Source organism: Poromitra crassiceps, assembly GCF_964638095.1.
Source record: "Poromitra crassiceps genome assembly, chromosome: 3".
In the NCBI taxonomy this organism is placed as follows: domain Eukaryota; kingdom Metazoa; phylum Chordata; class Actinopteri; order Beryciformes; family Melamphaidae; genus Poromitra; species Poromitra crassiceps.
This window is the reverse complement of record NC_139625.1, coordinates 23,363,785-23,381,050: the sequence shown is the minus strand read 5'-3', so window position 1 is coordinate 23,381,050 and position 17,266 is coordinate 23,363,785. Positions and strand designations below refer to the sequence as shown.

Below are 17,266 nucleotides of genomic sequence, written 5' to 3'. Positions count from 1 at the left end.
GACTGTGCCACGGTTTCTTCTCTCTGTGTGTCTTCCTATCCTCTCTCTCTCCTTCGCTCCTCATTCTTCCTCACACCCTTTTGGAAATGATCTATTACTTACAATTACATATTTTCATTTATTTCTGTACGTACCCAAAACTCCTTGATCTCGATAGGACTAACCTGTATGAAGGTTAAAAATGATTTCTTAGACATAACCGTCGGCGGTGATCATCAGTTGATACATGTGCATTTCAAATAGTTTCATTAGTTTTCAGTTTCACAGTAGGCTAACTTTGTCTGTGCTCTTGCTGCTGCTGATTCTGTGCTTCTGGGGCTCTTCAGCCAGTCAGTAACAGGCTGTCTCTTTTTGCTTTGCTTTTTGTCGCCGCTCTGGACGCCACTGGTCTCCACAATAAACATTGTGACTTCACGTTGCCAAAACAGCCATATTCATTGCTCATCCCAATTTGTCAAATTTATTTCCTTGGGCAAGTGGATTGACATCCTGTCAGAAATGTCTTTTTGTGTTTTCATTGTTATGACCAGATTACATGACTGATTTAACATTGCCTGGAGCATTTTCTGCTTGAGGGGAGGGACACAGACATTTGATCTGTTCTTAAGTTGTGTAGTTGTAATTGTAAGCGAGTGAGGAAGGTATTAGGTTCCACTAAGTGAGATTGCATGTCATGTCATGAGCCAAGGCAACATGTTCTGTAATTCCCCCCCAAACGTCAACTCTTCCAACTGAAGACATCTTCCCGCGGCTATGCAAGTACCCACTGTCTTATGCATGAGTCCCTCATACTCCAGCTACAGATCAGGGGATTCACAGAAAGACAATCAAGTCCCACTGCTTACACTTGATGGGTTGTCTTTTGTCCTGTCCAAAGTGTTCAGAGTGCGTGATAGATTAGCCTTCTGTCTGTCTAGGCTAGCAGTGTTCCGTGATTGGACAGTTCTCCCTCTTTCCATGCTGTTCACAGCACCTGGTTGGTTGACTCTTCCTCGCTCCAGACTGGTGGATGTACGTGAATGGACAGTCCTTTCGCTCAACAAAGTGTTAATAGAGCGTAATTGGTTGGCTCTCCCTCTATCCAAACTGTTAACAGTGTTTAATTGGCTGTTTCTGCCATGCTCCAGAGTGTTCAGACTGCCTGGTTGGTTAGACCTCCCTGTCTGCTGATTATTCAGGGTTTGCAATTGGCTTGTCCTGTCTCTCTCTGGAAGTTTGGACTGCGTGGAGCTAACAGTTTGTATCCTCTGCCTGTCCCTCTCCCTCTCCAGGCTGGTCTCCCTGCGGCCCAGTCCGTTCCTCTCTCTCTCCAGGCTGCTCTGGATCTCTGCTCGCCTGGCCAGAGCCTCTCTCAGCTGGTTACGAAACGTCTCGATCCTGCCCTGCAGCTCCTGGAGCTCCCCCTCCCACAGGCAGGTCTGGGTGGCTCTGCTCCCCAGGGGAGAGAGCACCAAGCCTGGGGCAGTCAGCGTCGAGACCGGGCCCCCGTTAGCATGGAGGCTAATCCGTGGAGGGGTGGTAAAGCTCCCCAGACTGGCCAGCCCGAACCCTCCCAGACCCAGGCCGGGACGGCCCACCATGCCCGGCCTGCCGCGCACAGAGGCGGTGTGTGTGCGCAGGCGGTAGCTGTGCAGCGTCTCCAGGTCAAAGTGCACACGTTTCTCCTTGGGCTCGTGGGACGGCGAGGAGCTGTGAACGGAGTCTTCGGTTGTTGTTGCGGCAGCAGGGAGGGACTGGGGAGGGGAGGGGGGAGGAGGCTGGTACTGCTTCCTGTGCAGGGTGCAGTTATCTGAGATACAAGGGGAGGGGCTGCAGAATGGAAGAACAATCAGAGCAGAAGGCATAGCTGCTGTTATGCAGTGAGAAACATTGTACATTTTCTTCTGAGTGAGTGTGTTTACATGCACAAAGTAGTCCAGACACTAGCTCACAGTATATCTATGCATCTTCATATTCTGCTAACCCCTCTATACATGAATGTGACGACCCTGCCACGTTGCTGTTCCTGTGACTTGCAGGAGCACGGGGGTGGGGTCATCATCTTTAAGGTGGATGGAGGAAGAGAGGTGATTGAGTGCACCTGAGCCCAGGGTACTCGTTGGGCTCAATGATGCCTTCAAATGGGTCGTGTTTACTGTGTTCGCAACATGATGAGTCCATATTAACACCCCCTCATGTAGTATTCACAACTTGGTATCGTGGAAATCTTCTGAAAGCTCAGAGTTCACAATGTCGCGTTCCACGACTTCCATTTGAAGGCAGCATAAGAAGACCTTCAGACCAGGTTCAGTTCAGGTTTTTTTGTTTTGTTTGATGTAGTTTGGTAGTTTGTGTTGTCTAGTTCTTTTCCCTTAGTTTCAGGTAATAAATTATTGTTTTAACTTTTACTTTAGCGTATGACTCCTACTTATGTTACAATCTGGCTCAAGGAAGTAACAAAAGGAGGGAGTCATACATCAAAGTAAAATTTAAAACAAAAATGTAAAGATTAGGGGCCTCCTCCCAGGGGGCGGGGGATTTGGGGGGGGCAAAACAAACACACGTGACGATGATGAGGGCCATTTTGTGTTGAAAAGGCAGGGTAAACAGTTGTAAGCAATTTAGCAAAAAGAAAAAGGAAAAAAAAAAAATACACCTTTGTTGCGTGAAGGCCAAAAATGGTCACTTGCTTGCCCAGAAAGGACTCTCCTAAGTGACCAAAAATGGTCAACGCAACTGAGGTATATATTTTTTTTTAAATTGACACTGCGTCAAAAATAAAAGAGGAACAAACACAATGTTGGTGCCAAACTTTTACATATACCCTTGAGTTTAATCCCACCCAAAAACTTTGGGTGGGAATTGTATTTTGTGGGAAATTGTGGAAAGCTGAAACAAATAGAAAGCATTTTTTTTAAATAATCAAAACAAAGTGGCTTATAAAGGGTTAAAATTCTGAAAATGAATAAACATTTGGGTATGTATGATGTCATCTGAGGGTATAAGGTTTGGCAAACACAAAAAAAAACAAAAAACAAAAAAAATGCACCAATCTGGTATTAACATATTGAGTGACCAAAAATGGTCACTCATTATACTAAGTAAACAATGGTATAGTATTAATTCATGCAACATGGGGGAATGAAGGGAAAAGAACTAGACAACACTACATAATACATAGATCAGTGAGGAGGGAGAGAGACTGAACGGTCTGAAGGTCATCTTAAGCCCAATGAGTAACTGGGCTCAGGTGCACTCAATCAGCCTTAACAATGACCCCACCCACCAGGCGCCTGCAAGTCACAGACACAGGAGAGAGGGCGGGTCGTCACACGAATAACCAGAATATTTAGACAATTGAATCAACCAGAAGTAAATGCCATAAGTTTTTATAAATGCTTTAGACCGGTATACTTGTAGGCTACTGTATAAATCAGCTTTCATTTATTCAAATCTCAACTGGGATGTGAGTTTATCCTGTGAATGGGATATGGCATTTGCCTACTTTTAAATGCAATATGGAATAATAGTAGCCCCATAATATTGGAATATTAATGTGCATATTTATTTAGATATGGATTACTTTTGGTCAAGGCCAGTCAGCTCCTTCCCTACATCCTCATACGTGGTGTGGAGCGCTCGGTGGACTTTCTGCAAGTAGAAAAGAAGAAAACCACATGGAAAACGTATTAGAGACCAACTGAATAGTAATACTTTATTTGTTAATGCAAAAATGTAAACACAATATAATGCTTACATTTTTGCCATATACCTCAGAAGACATCTAAACCTTTACTTTTAAACCATACATACTGTAGCCTCATTTCACCCTAGACGTCTATGAGCATCTGTGACTGTAACTCTTCACCAACCCTGTCCTGATGCTCCTGTGAAAGACTTAACTATTCACCAACCCTGCCCTGATGCTCAAGGGCGCCGAAACCGTGGGTGACGGGTCGCCCGAGCACCCACGGAGAGAGCCGAGCACCCACCGGGAAATGAGGGGGGAGAGAGAGAGAGAGAGAGATAGATGCCTATCTGCCTGTGCCACAGGCAGATAGGCTGCGGCATCTATCTCTCTCTCTCACTTCCCTCATTTCCCCGTGTGTGCTCGGCTCTGGGCTCTGGGCTGTGGCTGGGTGGGGTCGAGTCATTTTACATTGATTTGATAGCAAACTCCACCCGCCCGAGGCCCGCCGGCGACCCCGGGTTACAAAACGAGTTGATCAAAACATAGCCCGTTAAACTGATTGGCTGCATGAGTCAGTGCACTCTACGTGACGTAGTGACGTAAACACACTTGTGCACTTGAGCGGTATCTCAGAGAGAGAGTGACAGACTGACACATAGTATCTCAACACAACTAGCCAAAACAAAATAAAGAGATTTTTGATCACAAAACCTAGTGCGTTTTCCACCACCACCAGTGCAACCGTGACGAGTGCAACTTCCAGTTCCAGATGAGGTGTAGTAGTGTATGTTAATGTTGGTTAAAACCTTTGATCTCTCAATGTGTCTGTGTGGGTCGCTGATGCTGACGCTGTTCATGTTCTATGGTGCTGAGATGAGTGTGTGGTTTACAGTGCTTCGGTCGCTTGTTCATATTCTGTCGAACTGAAGTGGTGTGTCAAGTCAAGTCAAGTCAAGTCAAGTTTATTTGTATAGCACATTTCATACACAGAGGCAATTCAAAGTGATTCACATAAAATGGTTGACAGGAAAATAAAAGAATAAAAGAAGAGAATAAAATGGACATTTAAAAGCATCCCAACAAAAGTTTTTCTAGATCCTGTCTGGACATGTAGCCCCTAATTCTTGCTATATTTTTAAGATGATAAAAAGCTGATTTTCTGATTGACTTAATGTGGGAGTTAAAGTTGAGATCGGAATCAATAACGCCAAGATTTTTGACTTGATCCTTAGGCTTCAGGGATCGAGACTCAAGGTGTGCAGTGATTTTAAGCCTTTGTTCTTTGGGACCAAAGACGATCACCTCTGTTTTGTCTTTGTTTAGCTGTAGGAAATTCTGGCACATCCAGTTATTTATTTGATCAATGCACTGGCACAATGATTCTATGGGAGCATAGTCAGCTGAGGAAAGAGTTATATACAACTGAGTGTCGTCTGCGTAGTTATGATAGGCTACTTTGTTTTTTTGCATAATTAGGCCTAGAGGGAGCATATAAAGGTTGAAGAGAACGGGCCCCATAATGGATCCTTGAGGCACCCCACAAGTCATCCTAGTTAGGTCAGATGTGTAATTGCCAATGGAGAAGAAGTACTTCCTGTCTTGAAGATAGGACCTGAACCACTGGAGGACCGTACCCGATAGCCCAACCCAGTTTTCCAGTCTGTCCAATAAAATTGAGTGGTCAACAGTGTCAAATGCAGCGCTAAGATCCAGTAGCACTAGAATCGAATTTTTGCCTGAGTCTGTGTTCATTCTAATGTCATTTATGACTTTAGTAAGCGTGGTTTCTGTGCTGTGATGGGGGCGAAAGCCTGATTGGAGTTTATCTAGGAGATCATTTGAGGTTAGGAATCTATTGAGTTGTAGGTAAACAACCTTTTCAATTATTTTGGCTATAAAGGGGAGATTAGATATTGGTCTGTAGTTACTGATTACCGATGCATCAAGGCTATGCTTTTTTAGTAGGGGTTTAATAACTGCAGTTTTCAGGGACTCAGGAAAAGTGCCGGTCAAAAGGGAGCTATTAACTATTTGCAATAGGTCCGACGACAGACAGTTATAAACGCTTTAAAAAAAGCTTGTTGGAAGGGTATCGAGACAGCACGAAGATGATTTAAGGCCTTGCACAGTTTCCTTTAAGATGTCGTGGTCGATAACGCTGAACGGGGACAAATTTATCGAACTAGGGATCTGCGGGTAGGATGATGTCACAGCATTTCTTGGTGTGGAGCCACTAATAGCCTGCCTGATATTAATATTTTTGTCCGTAAAAAAGGCAGCAAACTCATTACATTTGACAGTAGAGAGAAACTCAGGTGCTACACAGAGAGGCGGGTTAGTCAGTCTATCAACTGTGGCAAATAGAGTGAGTGCATTGTTCACATTTTTGTTAATGATATCATGTGTGTGAAGTGTGTGTGTGTGTGTGTGTGTGTGTGTGTGTGTGTGTGTGTGTGTGTGTGTGTGTGTAGGTCGCTGTTAAATCACGTTTGGGTCGGCTCGGCTCGGCTCGACTGGGGGGGGGGGATGGGTTGGGCGACGGGATGGGTTGCGCAAGCATGGGCACCCACTGGCACAGACATAAATCGGCGCCCCTGCTGATGCTCCTGTAAAAGACTGTAACTATTCACCAACCCTGCCCTGATGCAGGGCTGGCGCCAGAATGAAATGACTTAGGGGGCGGTTATAACTGGGGAGGGGGCTGATTTTTTCTTTTTTTTTATATTATATTTTTATATCGTAAAACATAGGTTATATACCCGCTATGCCTATTTCTGGACTTTTTAACCATAATAACCTCTGAAAAGCGCAATAACAACACAAGAAAGACTACTATTGAAAATCAAATATAACATTTATTTCACAGCAGCAGATTAAGGCATTAATAGAGCTGAGCTTTGCATAACGTGAAATGCGGGACCTGTCTGGAGCACTCTGAACATATACAGGTGCAGCTCAATGAATTAGAATATTGTGGAAAAGTTTCTAGTTCCCCATAACTCCTTTCAAAAAGTGAAACTTTCATAGATTATAGATTCATTACACACTAAGTAAATTATTGAAAGAATTTATTTGTTTAACTTTGCATAAGTTTGGCTTCCAGCTCATAAAACCCCCCAAGACAGTATTTCAACAAATTAAATATCACACACAAAAAACTATTTTCAAAATAGAAATCTCGATCTTCTGAAAAGTTATGTTCATGCCTGCACTCAATACTTGGTCGGGAATAATTTTGCTTTAATTACTGCCTAAAGAAACAACTTGTCCATGTTATTTCCACGATATTCTAATTTTATGAGCTGCACCTGTATGTCTATATGAAAAGTCATAGAATAAACAATTGCTGCAAAAATCGACAAAAAACTAAACAAAATAGCCAGTCAGTGCCAGGTTCATTAAATTAAAGAAATAAAGTGATCAGATGCGTTGTCTCCATCTTTCTGCTCATGGCATGCTGTGTGCTTGGGTGCAGCTGATTTCTCTGTGTGTGAGTGTGTGTGTGTGTGTGTGTGTGTGTGTGTGTGTGTGTGTGTGTTTTAATCACGTCATGATCACTACAACATGCAGTGAGGTTCAAATTTAATAAATAGCTACATCTCTGACACCTTGTGACAACCAAAGCACAGCAAATAGCACTTCCCTGCCAATTCTGAAACAACAGAGCTATGTTTATAGGGGGTAGCCTACATCAACTTAAACTGATCAAATTTGATGAACTGCAGAAACAGCAGCCGAAACATGTCAGGTACAAACATTGCATAACTGGCCTTTATAGATGAACTATTCTAACAAATGTTTTTTTTTGTTTGTTTTTTAAGTGAGGGGGCAGAGAATTTAACTGAGGGTGCAAAGCCCCCTGGCGCCCCCTCGTGGCACCGGGCCTGCCCTGATGCTCCTGTGAAAGACTAACTATTCACCAACCCTGCCCTGATGCTCCTGTGAAAGGTTGAATCAAATCGCCCACATGTGCCCAAAAACCCAAACTGGGCAAGAGGCAACCAACCTCTATGCTTTAATCTTACCCAAATGATAATCTAAAGGCAAATCGGCAAATCCTTCGCTAGTTGCTCAATAGATAGAGATTGTCTTGAGGGACAAACCCATCAGCGGTCAGGTCAGCTGCTCTCAGAGCTAAGCTGTGTCTGTGTCTGTGTCTGTGTGTGTGTGTGTGTGTGTGTGTGTGTGTGTGTGTGTGTGTGTGTGTGTGTGTGTGTGTGCGCGTGCGCGTGCATGGGGAGTAGTTGCCCTTTCAGAAGGATGCAGAAAACAGAATGTGGGCAGTCTTGATATTCACAGCACTTGTTTCATTATTCAGTCAGAAACATGGCCACAGTTTGATATTCCCAAAACTGAAAATAAAATATTGAGATAAAGAAAGAAAAAGAAATATGGCCACAGGCTCCACATTTTTCATCAAATCAAAATATGATCTTTAAAGCCCCAATCGGTGGTTCCCCTGGTATATTTTAGTATAAATAAAAAGAAATAAAAGTTCTCAAACAGATTTGCAGATAGAGAAAAAAGCTTTTTGCAACTTTATCCTTCCGTCGTTACCAAATGTGCAGACTCCGATATTATCAATTCACATGACATAAACCGTATAGTTTTTAATTCATCTCACACAGTAATGAAGCAGAACAAACAGTGATAAAAGAATGAGAAATAACATTGCAAGAAGAGATACAATCAGTAATAGGTGCAGACAAGATAACAAGCTGAGACACGACTGCATACAAAAAGGGTTTATGTGTTTATGAAGCAATGCGGACGGGAACGTTTAAAATGTCTTCAGAATATAAAGTCCTTCATACATTTAGCTTAAAATGTCTTCAGAATATAAAGTCCTTCATACATTTAGCTTAAAATGTCTTCAGAATATAAAGTCCTTCATACATTTAGCTTAAAATGTCTTCAGAATATAAAGTCCTTCATACATTTGGCTTAAAATGTCTTCAGAATATAAAGTCCTTCATACATTTGGCTTAAAATGTCTTCAGAATATAAAGTCCTTCATACATTTGGCTTAAAATGTCTTCAGAATATAAAGTCCTTCATACATTTGGCTTAAAATGTGTATATTGGCGAGCTTTCAGCCCTGTGAACATTTATAAAAGACCTGAGTATGTGCTTCCCTGTGAAAAATATTTCCCATCCCTCCACTTCACTACTATTGATTTCTGCTTGGTCTCATTTTGGACTGTTATTCCATGTTTTTAACAGCAGAGGGCGCAGCTTACCTGCAGATGAAAATATTAACCCCATGCTCTGAAGACGTCTCACCAATAGCAGTATGACCCTGTGTGTGTGTGTGTGTGTGTGTGTGTGTGTGTGTGTGTGTGTGTGTGTGTGTGTGTGTGTGTGTGTGTGTGTGTGTGCGTGTGCGTGCGCGCGTCTACTGTACACTCACCTGGCTGGTGTGTAGCCAGTACTGCAGTGTGTGTGTGCGGCGTAGGCGGGGAATGACCAGGTGATAGAAGGTGTGTTCCCCTGCCAAGGTCAGCAAGGCTCCGCCCACCCCCATACACAGCAATACAAACAAGCCGGAAAAATGCTGGATGCCCATCTGTAGAGTCTGGAGGAGAGAGAGAGAGAGGGAGAGAGAGGGAGAGGGAGAGAGAGAAAGAGACAGAGAGAGAGAGGGGGGGAGGGGGGGCGATAGAGAGTGGTGCAGAGACATCAAGAGGAGAGAATGGGAAAGAAAAAGATTGATAATTTTCATTTACATAATTTCCATTTAGGCCACTATTTGTGAATGTGTAATTGATTTTCTGCCATTGTATCTCGTTTGGCTGTGTATGCTCGTAAGTCACAAAATAGAAGGAGGTAGCCAGGAGAGTAAAGAAGAGAGAAGGAAGGAAAAAGGACGTGTTAGAAGAAACAGATCTAGAGAAGTCAGGCAGGGGAGAGAATAGGTGTACAGTATAAGGCAGGGGAGAGAATAGGTGTATAAGGCAGGGGAGAGAATAGGTGTATAAAGCAGGGGAGAGAATAGGTGTATAAAGCAGGGGAGAGAATAGGTGTATAAAGCAGGGGAGAGAATAGGTGTATAAAGCAGGGGAGAGAATGGGTGTATAAGGCAGGGGAGAGAATAGGTGTATAAAGCAGGGGAGAGAATGGGTGTATAAGGCAGGGGAGAGAATAGGTGTATAAAGCAGGGGAGAGAATAGGTGTATAAGGCAGGGGAGAGAATAGGTGTATAAAGCAGGGGAGAGAATGGGTGTATAAGGCAGGGGAGAGAATAGGTGTATAAAGCAGGGGAGAGAATAGGTGTATAAGGCAGGGGAGAGAATAGGTGTATAAGGCAGGGGAGAGAATAGGTGTATAAGGCAGGGGAGAGAATAGGTGTATAAGGCAGGGGAGAGAATAGGTGTATAAGGCAGGGGAGAGAATAGGTGTAGAAGGCAGGGGAGAGAATAGGTGTATAAGGCAGGGGAGAGAATAGGTGTATAAGGCAGGGGAGAGAATAGGTGTATAAGGCAGGGGAGAGAATAGGTGTATAAGGCAGGGGAGAGAATAGGTCTATAAGGCAGGGGAGAGAATAGGTGTATAAGGCAGGGGAGAGAATAGGTGTATAAGGCAGGGGAGAGAATAGGTGTATAAAGCAGGGGAGAGAATAGGTGTATAAGGCAGGGGAGAGAATAGGTGTATAAGGCAGGGGAAAGAATAGGTGTATAAGGCAGGGGAGAGAATAGGTGTATAAGGCAGGGGAGAGAATAGGTGTATAAAGCAGGGGAGAGAATAGGTGTATAAAGCAGGGGAGAGAATAGGTGTATAAGGCAGGGGAGAGAATAGGTGTATAAGGCAGGGGAGAGAATAGGTGTATAAAGCAGGGGAGATAATAGGTGTATAAAGCAGGGGAGAGAATAGGTGTATAAGGCAGGGGAGAGAATAGGTGTATAAAGCAGGGGAGAGAATAGGTGTATACGGCAGGGGAGAGAATAGGTGTATAAAGCAGGGGAGAGAATAGGTGTATAAGGCAGGGGAGAGAATAGGTGTATAAGGCAGGGGAGAGAATAGGTGTATAAGGCAGGGGAGAGAATAGGTGTATAAGGCAGGGGAGAGAATAGGTGTATAAAGCAGGGGAGAGAATAGGTGTATAAGGCAGGGGAGAGAATAGGTGTATAAGGCAGGGGCGAGAATAGGTGTATAAGGCAGGGGAGAGAATAGGTGTATAAGGCAGGGGAGAGAATAGGTGTATAAAGCAGGGGAGAGAATAGGTGTATAAGGCAGGGGAGAGAATAGGTGTATAAAGCAGGGGAGAGAATAGGTGTATAAGGCAGGGGAGAGAATAGGTGTATAAAGCAGGGGAGAGAATAGGTGTATAAGGCAGGGGAGAGAATAGGTGTATAAGGCAGGGGAGAGAATAGGTGTATAAAGCAGGGGAGAGAATAGGTGTATAAGGCAGGGGAGAGAATAGGTGTATAAGGCAGGGGAGAGAATAGGTGTATAAGGCAGGGGAGAGAATAGGTGTAGAAGAGGTGTATAAGGCAGGGGAGAGAATAGGTGTATAAGGCAGGGGAGAGAATAGGTGTATAAGGCAGGGGAGAGAATAGGTGTATAAAGCAGGGGAGAGAATAGGTGTATAAGGCAGGGGAGAGAATAGGTGTATAAGGCAGGGGAGAGAATAGGTGTATAAAGCAGGGGAGAGAATAGGTGTATAAGGCAGGGGAGAGAATAGGTGTATAAGGCAGGGGAGAGAATAGGTGTATAAAGCAGGGGAGAGAATAGGTGTATAAGGCAGGGGAGAGAATAGGTGTATAAGGCAGGGGCGAGAATAGGTGTATAAGGCAGGGGAGAGAATAGGTGTATAAGGCAGGGGAGAGAATAGGTGTATAAAGCAGGGGAGAGAATAGGTGTATAAGGCAGGGGAGAGAATAGGTGTATAAGGCAGGGGCGAGAATAGGTGTATAAGGCAGGGGAGAGAATAGGTGTATAAGGCAGGGGAGAGAATAGGTGTATAAAGCAGGGGAGAGAATAGGTGTATAAGGCAGGGGAGAGAATAGGTGTATAAAGCAGGGGAGAGAATAGGTGTATAAGGCAGGGGAGAGAATAGGTGTATAAGGCAGGGGAGAGAATAGGTGTAGAAGGCAGGGGAGAGAATAGGTGTATAAGGCAGGGGAGAGAATAGGTGTATAAAGCAGGGGAGAGAATAGGTGTATAAGGCAGGGGCGAGAATAGGTGTATAAGGCAGGGGCGAGAATAGGTGTATAAGGCAGGGGAGAGAATAGGTGTATAAAGCAGGGGAGAGAATAGGTGTATAAGGCAGGGGAGAGAATAGGTGTATAAGGCAGGGGAGAGAATAGGTGTATAAGGCAGGGGAGAGAATAGGTGTAGAAGGCAGGGGAGAGAATAGGTGTATAAGGCAGGGGAGAGAATAGGTGTATAAGGCAGGGGAGAGAATAGGTGTATAAGGCAGGGGAGAGAATAGGTGTATAAGGCAGGGGAGAGAATAGGTGTATAAGGCAGGGGCGAGAATAGGTGTATAAGGCAGGGGAGAGAATAGGTGTATAAGGCAGGGGAGAGAATAGGTGTAGAAGGCAGGGGAGAGAATAGGTGTATAAAGCAGAGGGAAAGGTACGCAAAAAAGAGTAAAATAAACTTCAGAGAGCGAGATGGTAATAAAAAAGGCTGTCGTTAATCGAAGAATGGCTTGTCCCCGTTTGGTACGCCTACGTCCCCACTCCCCTCTGACATAACATCTATCTCTTATGAGCCTACGTCCCCTCTGACATAACATCTATCTCTTATGAGGCTTTGCTGTGCCCAGAGGAAGGAGATCATTTACAGATAATTTCAGCCCTGCCTGTGACGGCAATTAGCCCCATGCTAATTCAGCAAACTCACCAGGGACAAACAGCGCCCTCCTTTGCCTTCCAGAGGTCAAGATTGCACTCGCACCCACACACAGAGAGAGAGAGAGAGAGAGAGAGAGAAGAGGAGAAGAGGAGAGAGAGAGAGAGAGAGAGAAGAGGAGAGAGAGAGAGAGAGAGAGCGAGAGAGAGAGAGCACCCCGCTCTGGATGTTTCAAATGGGAGGAATGGTAGCCTAATAACTTTGTGATGCGGGGTGAAGCAGAGCTTTGCACTTCATTGGAAAAACCTGTGACTTGTGTAATTGCATTTGTTGCTATAAAGCGATTCGACTTTTTTGAAGTGGTGGGATTTTAAAAGCGCAGCCAAAGCGAGTTCAGAACAGAATCTCTATTAGCGAACAGCAGATGCAGATATAGACATAGACAGTGCACTCTGTCTGGAGGTTTGCAGTTCTTTAAAAAGATTTGGAAGAGGGGGAGGGGGAGAACTAGGAGTCCTCAGTGCCTCGGCTCGGTCCAGCCTTGAATAGGTATCGACGCCCAGACGGTACGTGCCTGTAGCCCCGGTTGAGCTCGGTAAATAGGCTTGAGTCTATTCGATGTATGTCTTTGTCTGCACATTTGTGTGGCCGTGTGTGTCTCTCTCTGTGTGTGTGTGTGTGTGTGTGTGTGTGTGTGTGTAGCTGGCAGTTCCAGTCCTGCGGCCGCGTCCCGATGGGAGACTCATTTATAGGAGTAACAGCAGCAGACAGCCTCCCTTTACACACAATACACGTACACAATAGAGGAGCACTCTCGCCGCACCGCAGGCTTACCTCAGTGACCGCAAACACTCGCTTCCCGCAGGGCACCACTTTATACCACTTGTCATGTAGCATGTCCATGACGCCGTCCGACTTGTAGCGACTCACGAACTCTGACACGTTACGGGTTAGAGGTGAGCCCTGGGGCAGGCCGATGCCGTAGCCTGGGAGAGGAAACACACACACACACACACACACACAGGCACGCACACACACACACACACGCACACACACACACACACACACACACACACACACACACACACACAAGAGCTGTGTAGATAACAGAGCTGAGAGAGCGACTGTGTCCAGAGTATTGCTGCCTTTAGATGCAAATAGGAGTTCACGACATGAACAAACAGAGTAAACATGCTCCCATTTGAAGGCAGCATAAGGGTCATACTAAATGTGAGGCTTCTGAACCAATGTCAGTCAGTTCCAGCATTGCCAAAGGGCAAATGCCCTCTGGCAAAAATGAGATATGTGCGTTTACAAGACTTCAGCTGGAATCAGACTCAACCACTTTTTGGTAACACTTCATAATACTGTAACACAAAAAATGGGTAGTTACTGAGGAACGAGTAAGGAACGAACCATTAGTTCATGAATAGTTAATGATTAGTTAATGAGTAGTTGATAGGTAGTTCCTTAATGGTAGTTACTTAAGAACTGACCATTAGTTACCATGTTAACGAACCAGTAAGTAATGATTAGTTCAAGTTCAAGTTCAAGTTCAAGTTTATTCGTATGTCCCAGAAGGGCACTTTGGTTCACATCAGACAGTAGTGGATAATTACAACATCATTACTAGTTTGAGATTAGTAATAACGGCACACTTCAGAATTGAGATACATTATTACTAGTTTTAAAGTAATAAAGGCGCACTTCAATATTATACTATACATAAACATTTGTTGCATTATGTACAGATTCCAAAGGACCATCTGCTGCCCTCAGCCGGGTCGCCACGTGCGCAGCGCCACCGTTGCATTAGCTCCTCAAACAACGCAAGTGGCTCGCTGTGATCAGCGCCAGATGGATGTATATCGGAGGAAGAGGGAGAGGGGGGGGGGGGTGGGGTGGATGATGCAAGGGCTGAACAAGGCCGGGGGTTTGGGGGAGGGGGAGAGCTCAGTTGCAGACGAAAATATCAGGAGAGCTGCGTCCTTGGCAGTAGAGAGTCCAGATTAGGATGAAATGTTTTGGTTGCCTGGAATTCCTTTCCGTCACACAGACCAGGGTCACACAGACCAGAAAGTCAACAGCAGGTGTCAAGTCTCTGGTTCACCAACATTAGTTCATATTCTCCTTATTGCAGATCAAGTGGAATTTCTCTGATATATCCAGATATAATCCATTTTTCACAGTTCAAATTCACAGTTCAAATTCACTGACCGCCCATCTCAATTTTCATGACGTCACAGCCTAGGGTCAATCGCTGTTGTCTTCCCGTGTCCCGCGGCGAAAGCAAGCTGGGCAGAGGGTGGGGGATCCCCGGACCCCAAAAAGTTTAGTTGATTTGCGTTGAGATACCAGCTTAGTAAATCCAATAAATCCATATTTGTCATTTCGAGTAGACGAATGCAAGTTTGCTCTGGGAGTTTTGCAGGCAGGGGCAAAGAAGGGAGATAAGGGAGAGCGAGAAAATAAAGCGACTGCCCTGTTCAAGTGCTGGATGCAGTTACTTCCCTAAAAAAAACTTTTTTTCATTTGTTTTCATTCACTAGTTCATTAATAGTTAATCGGTAGTTCCTTAAAGATCCTTAATGGTAGTTACTTAAGAACTGACCATTAGTTCCCATGGTAGTTACTTAAGAACTGACCATTAGTTACCATGTTAACGAACCAGTAAGTAATGATTACTTCCTTCATTTTTTTTTTATATTTCACTAGTTGTTAAGTAATGGTAAAGTAAGCAGGAAGTAATGGTGCATTCCTTACTAACAACTCGGTAAGATGTACTGCTTTACTTGAGGGGGCACAAACATGGGAACTAATGGTAAAGTAAGCAGGAAGTAATGGTGTATCCCTTAGTAACAACTCAGGAAGATGTACTGCTTTACTTGAGGGGTCACACACATGTTAAGTAATGGTAAAGTAAGCAGGAAGTAATGGTTTATTCCTATAGTATATACCGAGTTGTTAGTAAGGAATGCACCATTACTTCCTGCTTACTTTACCATTACTTAACATGTGTGTGACCCCTCAAGTAAAGCAGTCTTCCTGAGTTGTTACTAAGGGATACATCATTACTTCCTGCTTACTTTACCATTAGTTCCCATGTTTGTGCCCCCTCAAGTAAAGCAGTACATCTTACCGAGTTGTTAGTAAGGAATGCACCATTACTTCCTGCTTACTTTACCATTACTTAACATGTTTGTGCCCCCTCAAGTAAAGCAGTACATCTTACTGAGTAGTTACTAAGGAATACACCATTACTTCCTGCTTACTTTACCATTACTTAACAACTAGTGAAATATATATAATAAAAAAAAAGGAAGTAATCATTACTTACTGGTTCGTTAACATGGTAACTAATGGTCAGTTCTTAAGTAACTACCATGGGAACTAATGGTCAGTTCTTAAGTAACTACCATTAAGGATCTTTAAGGAACTACCGATTAACTATTAATGAACTAGTGAATGAAAACAAATGAAAAAAAGTTTTTTTTAGGGAAGTAATCATTACTTACTGGTTCGTTAACATGGTAACTAATGGTCAGTTCTTAAGTAACTACCGTTAAGGAACTACCTATCAACTACTCATTAACTAATCATTAACTATTCATGAACTAATGGTTCGTTCCTTACTCGTTCCTCAGTAACTACCCATTTTTTGTGTTACAGTATTATGAAGTGTTACCCACTTTTTTTTGCTAAGAACATGTCCATTAGTTTGTTTCTTTGCTGGACTGCACCAGGAGCCAGCCCTCCATGCGCAAATGTTACACCATTGGCCACCGTAGTGGCACCGTAAGCTAGTTAGACCAGTATAGATCAGATCAGATGAACTTTATTGTCCCCGAGGGGAAATTTGTCTTGGGCAACAAGTGCGTTACAGCATCTCCATCGGCAGTAACATATACCAACAAAAGAAAACATGACAGCAAGACAACAGTAGCATTTGAACAAGACATTGCACAGAACCCGGGTGGAACAGGCGGTGCCTGTTTAGGCAAGAAAAAATTGCACCCGCCCATATCACACTGACCCTTATTGCACTGTCATGTAAATAATAAAATAAAATAATAACTACACGATCGCTAGCCGCTAACAGTTAGCTGCAGATCACTAGTGGTTACAACAGCTGTTCCCAAAACCCGATCCTGCCGACAACAACACCAAATGATGTGAAGAGTGGGAAGGCGTTATGCTTGCTGGATGCTGCACTCTCCTAGATGTTCCGTTCTCCTGGACCCTTTCTCTCCCACAGGCTCTCCAGCTGCCTGGAGAGGACCAGGAGAACGGAGTGTCGAGGAGATGCAGCGTCTAGCAGAAGAGAAGGAAAACCATGGAGAGGAGCAACGACGGGGGGAGGACACGGCGACCGAGCCACACTTACGGATAAAGCCAGTCACTGTAGACCTATGATTAAAAAAAAGGTCATTTCATGGATGTGCAAAGACTCTCCTCCTCTTCCAAAATGAGAAAATACTTTTACACTGTTTATTTAAAGGACACTAGAGCTTCTTAATCTTTTAGTATTGTATTTTTTGTTTTATCAGATTGTATTTATACTCCTGTTGACCCATCTTACTGTACTAGGGTTTGACCTAGTCTTGTTTGTCCTTGTCTTGCTAGAATTTGTGCAGAGACATAAGGAGGCAAGGCCGTCTTATCACACATATAGGTGGTTTGGGGTCTCATGGGGAGTCCGGGTGCCCTCAATATTGCCGCCACTAATTCAGTCATTTCCTCATACAAGTGACTCAAATGTTTCATTCCATTTTTATGAACTGTCTTGTGACTGTATGAATT

At 44.0% G+C, this 17,266-nt stretch overlaps 1 protein-coding gene across 1 annotated transcript in view; it reads right to left on the bottom strand.

Moving 5' to 3' along the window:
- Positions 1 to 234: 234 nt before the first annotated feature.
- The window catches only part of grin3ba (glutamate receptor, ionotropic, N-methyl-D-aspartate 3Ba), a gene marked incomplete at its 5' end in the record, with an annotated part of 148,962 nt that continues 131,930 nt past the window's right edge, over positions 235 to 17,266 (bottom strand). The window contains 4 exons of the mRNA XM_083633409.1: positions 235 to 1,809; positions 3,563 to 3,630; positions 9,081 to 9,245; positions 13,301 to 13,452. Coding sequence (XP_083489535.1) covers positions 828 to 1,809; positions 3,563 to 3,630; positions 9,081 to 9,245; positions 13,301 to 13,452 — 1,367 coding nt within the window. The 3' untranslated portion in view covers positions 235 to 827. The remainder of the gene's footprint in view (positions 1,810 to 3,562; positions 3,631 to 9,080; positions 9,246 to 13,300; positions 13,453 to 17,266) is intronic.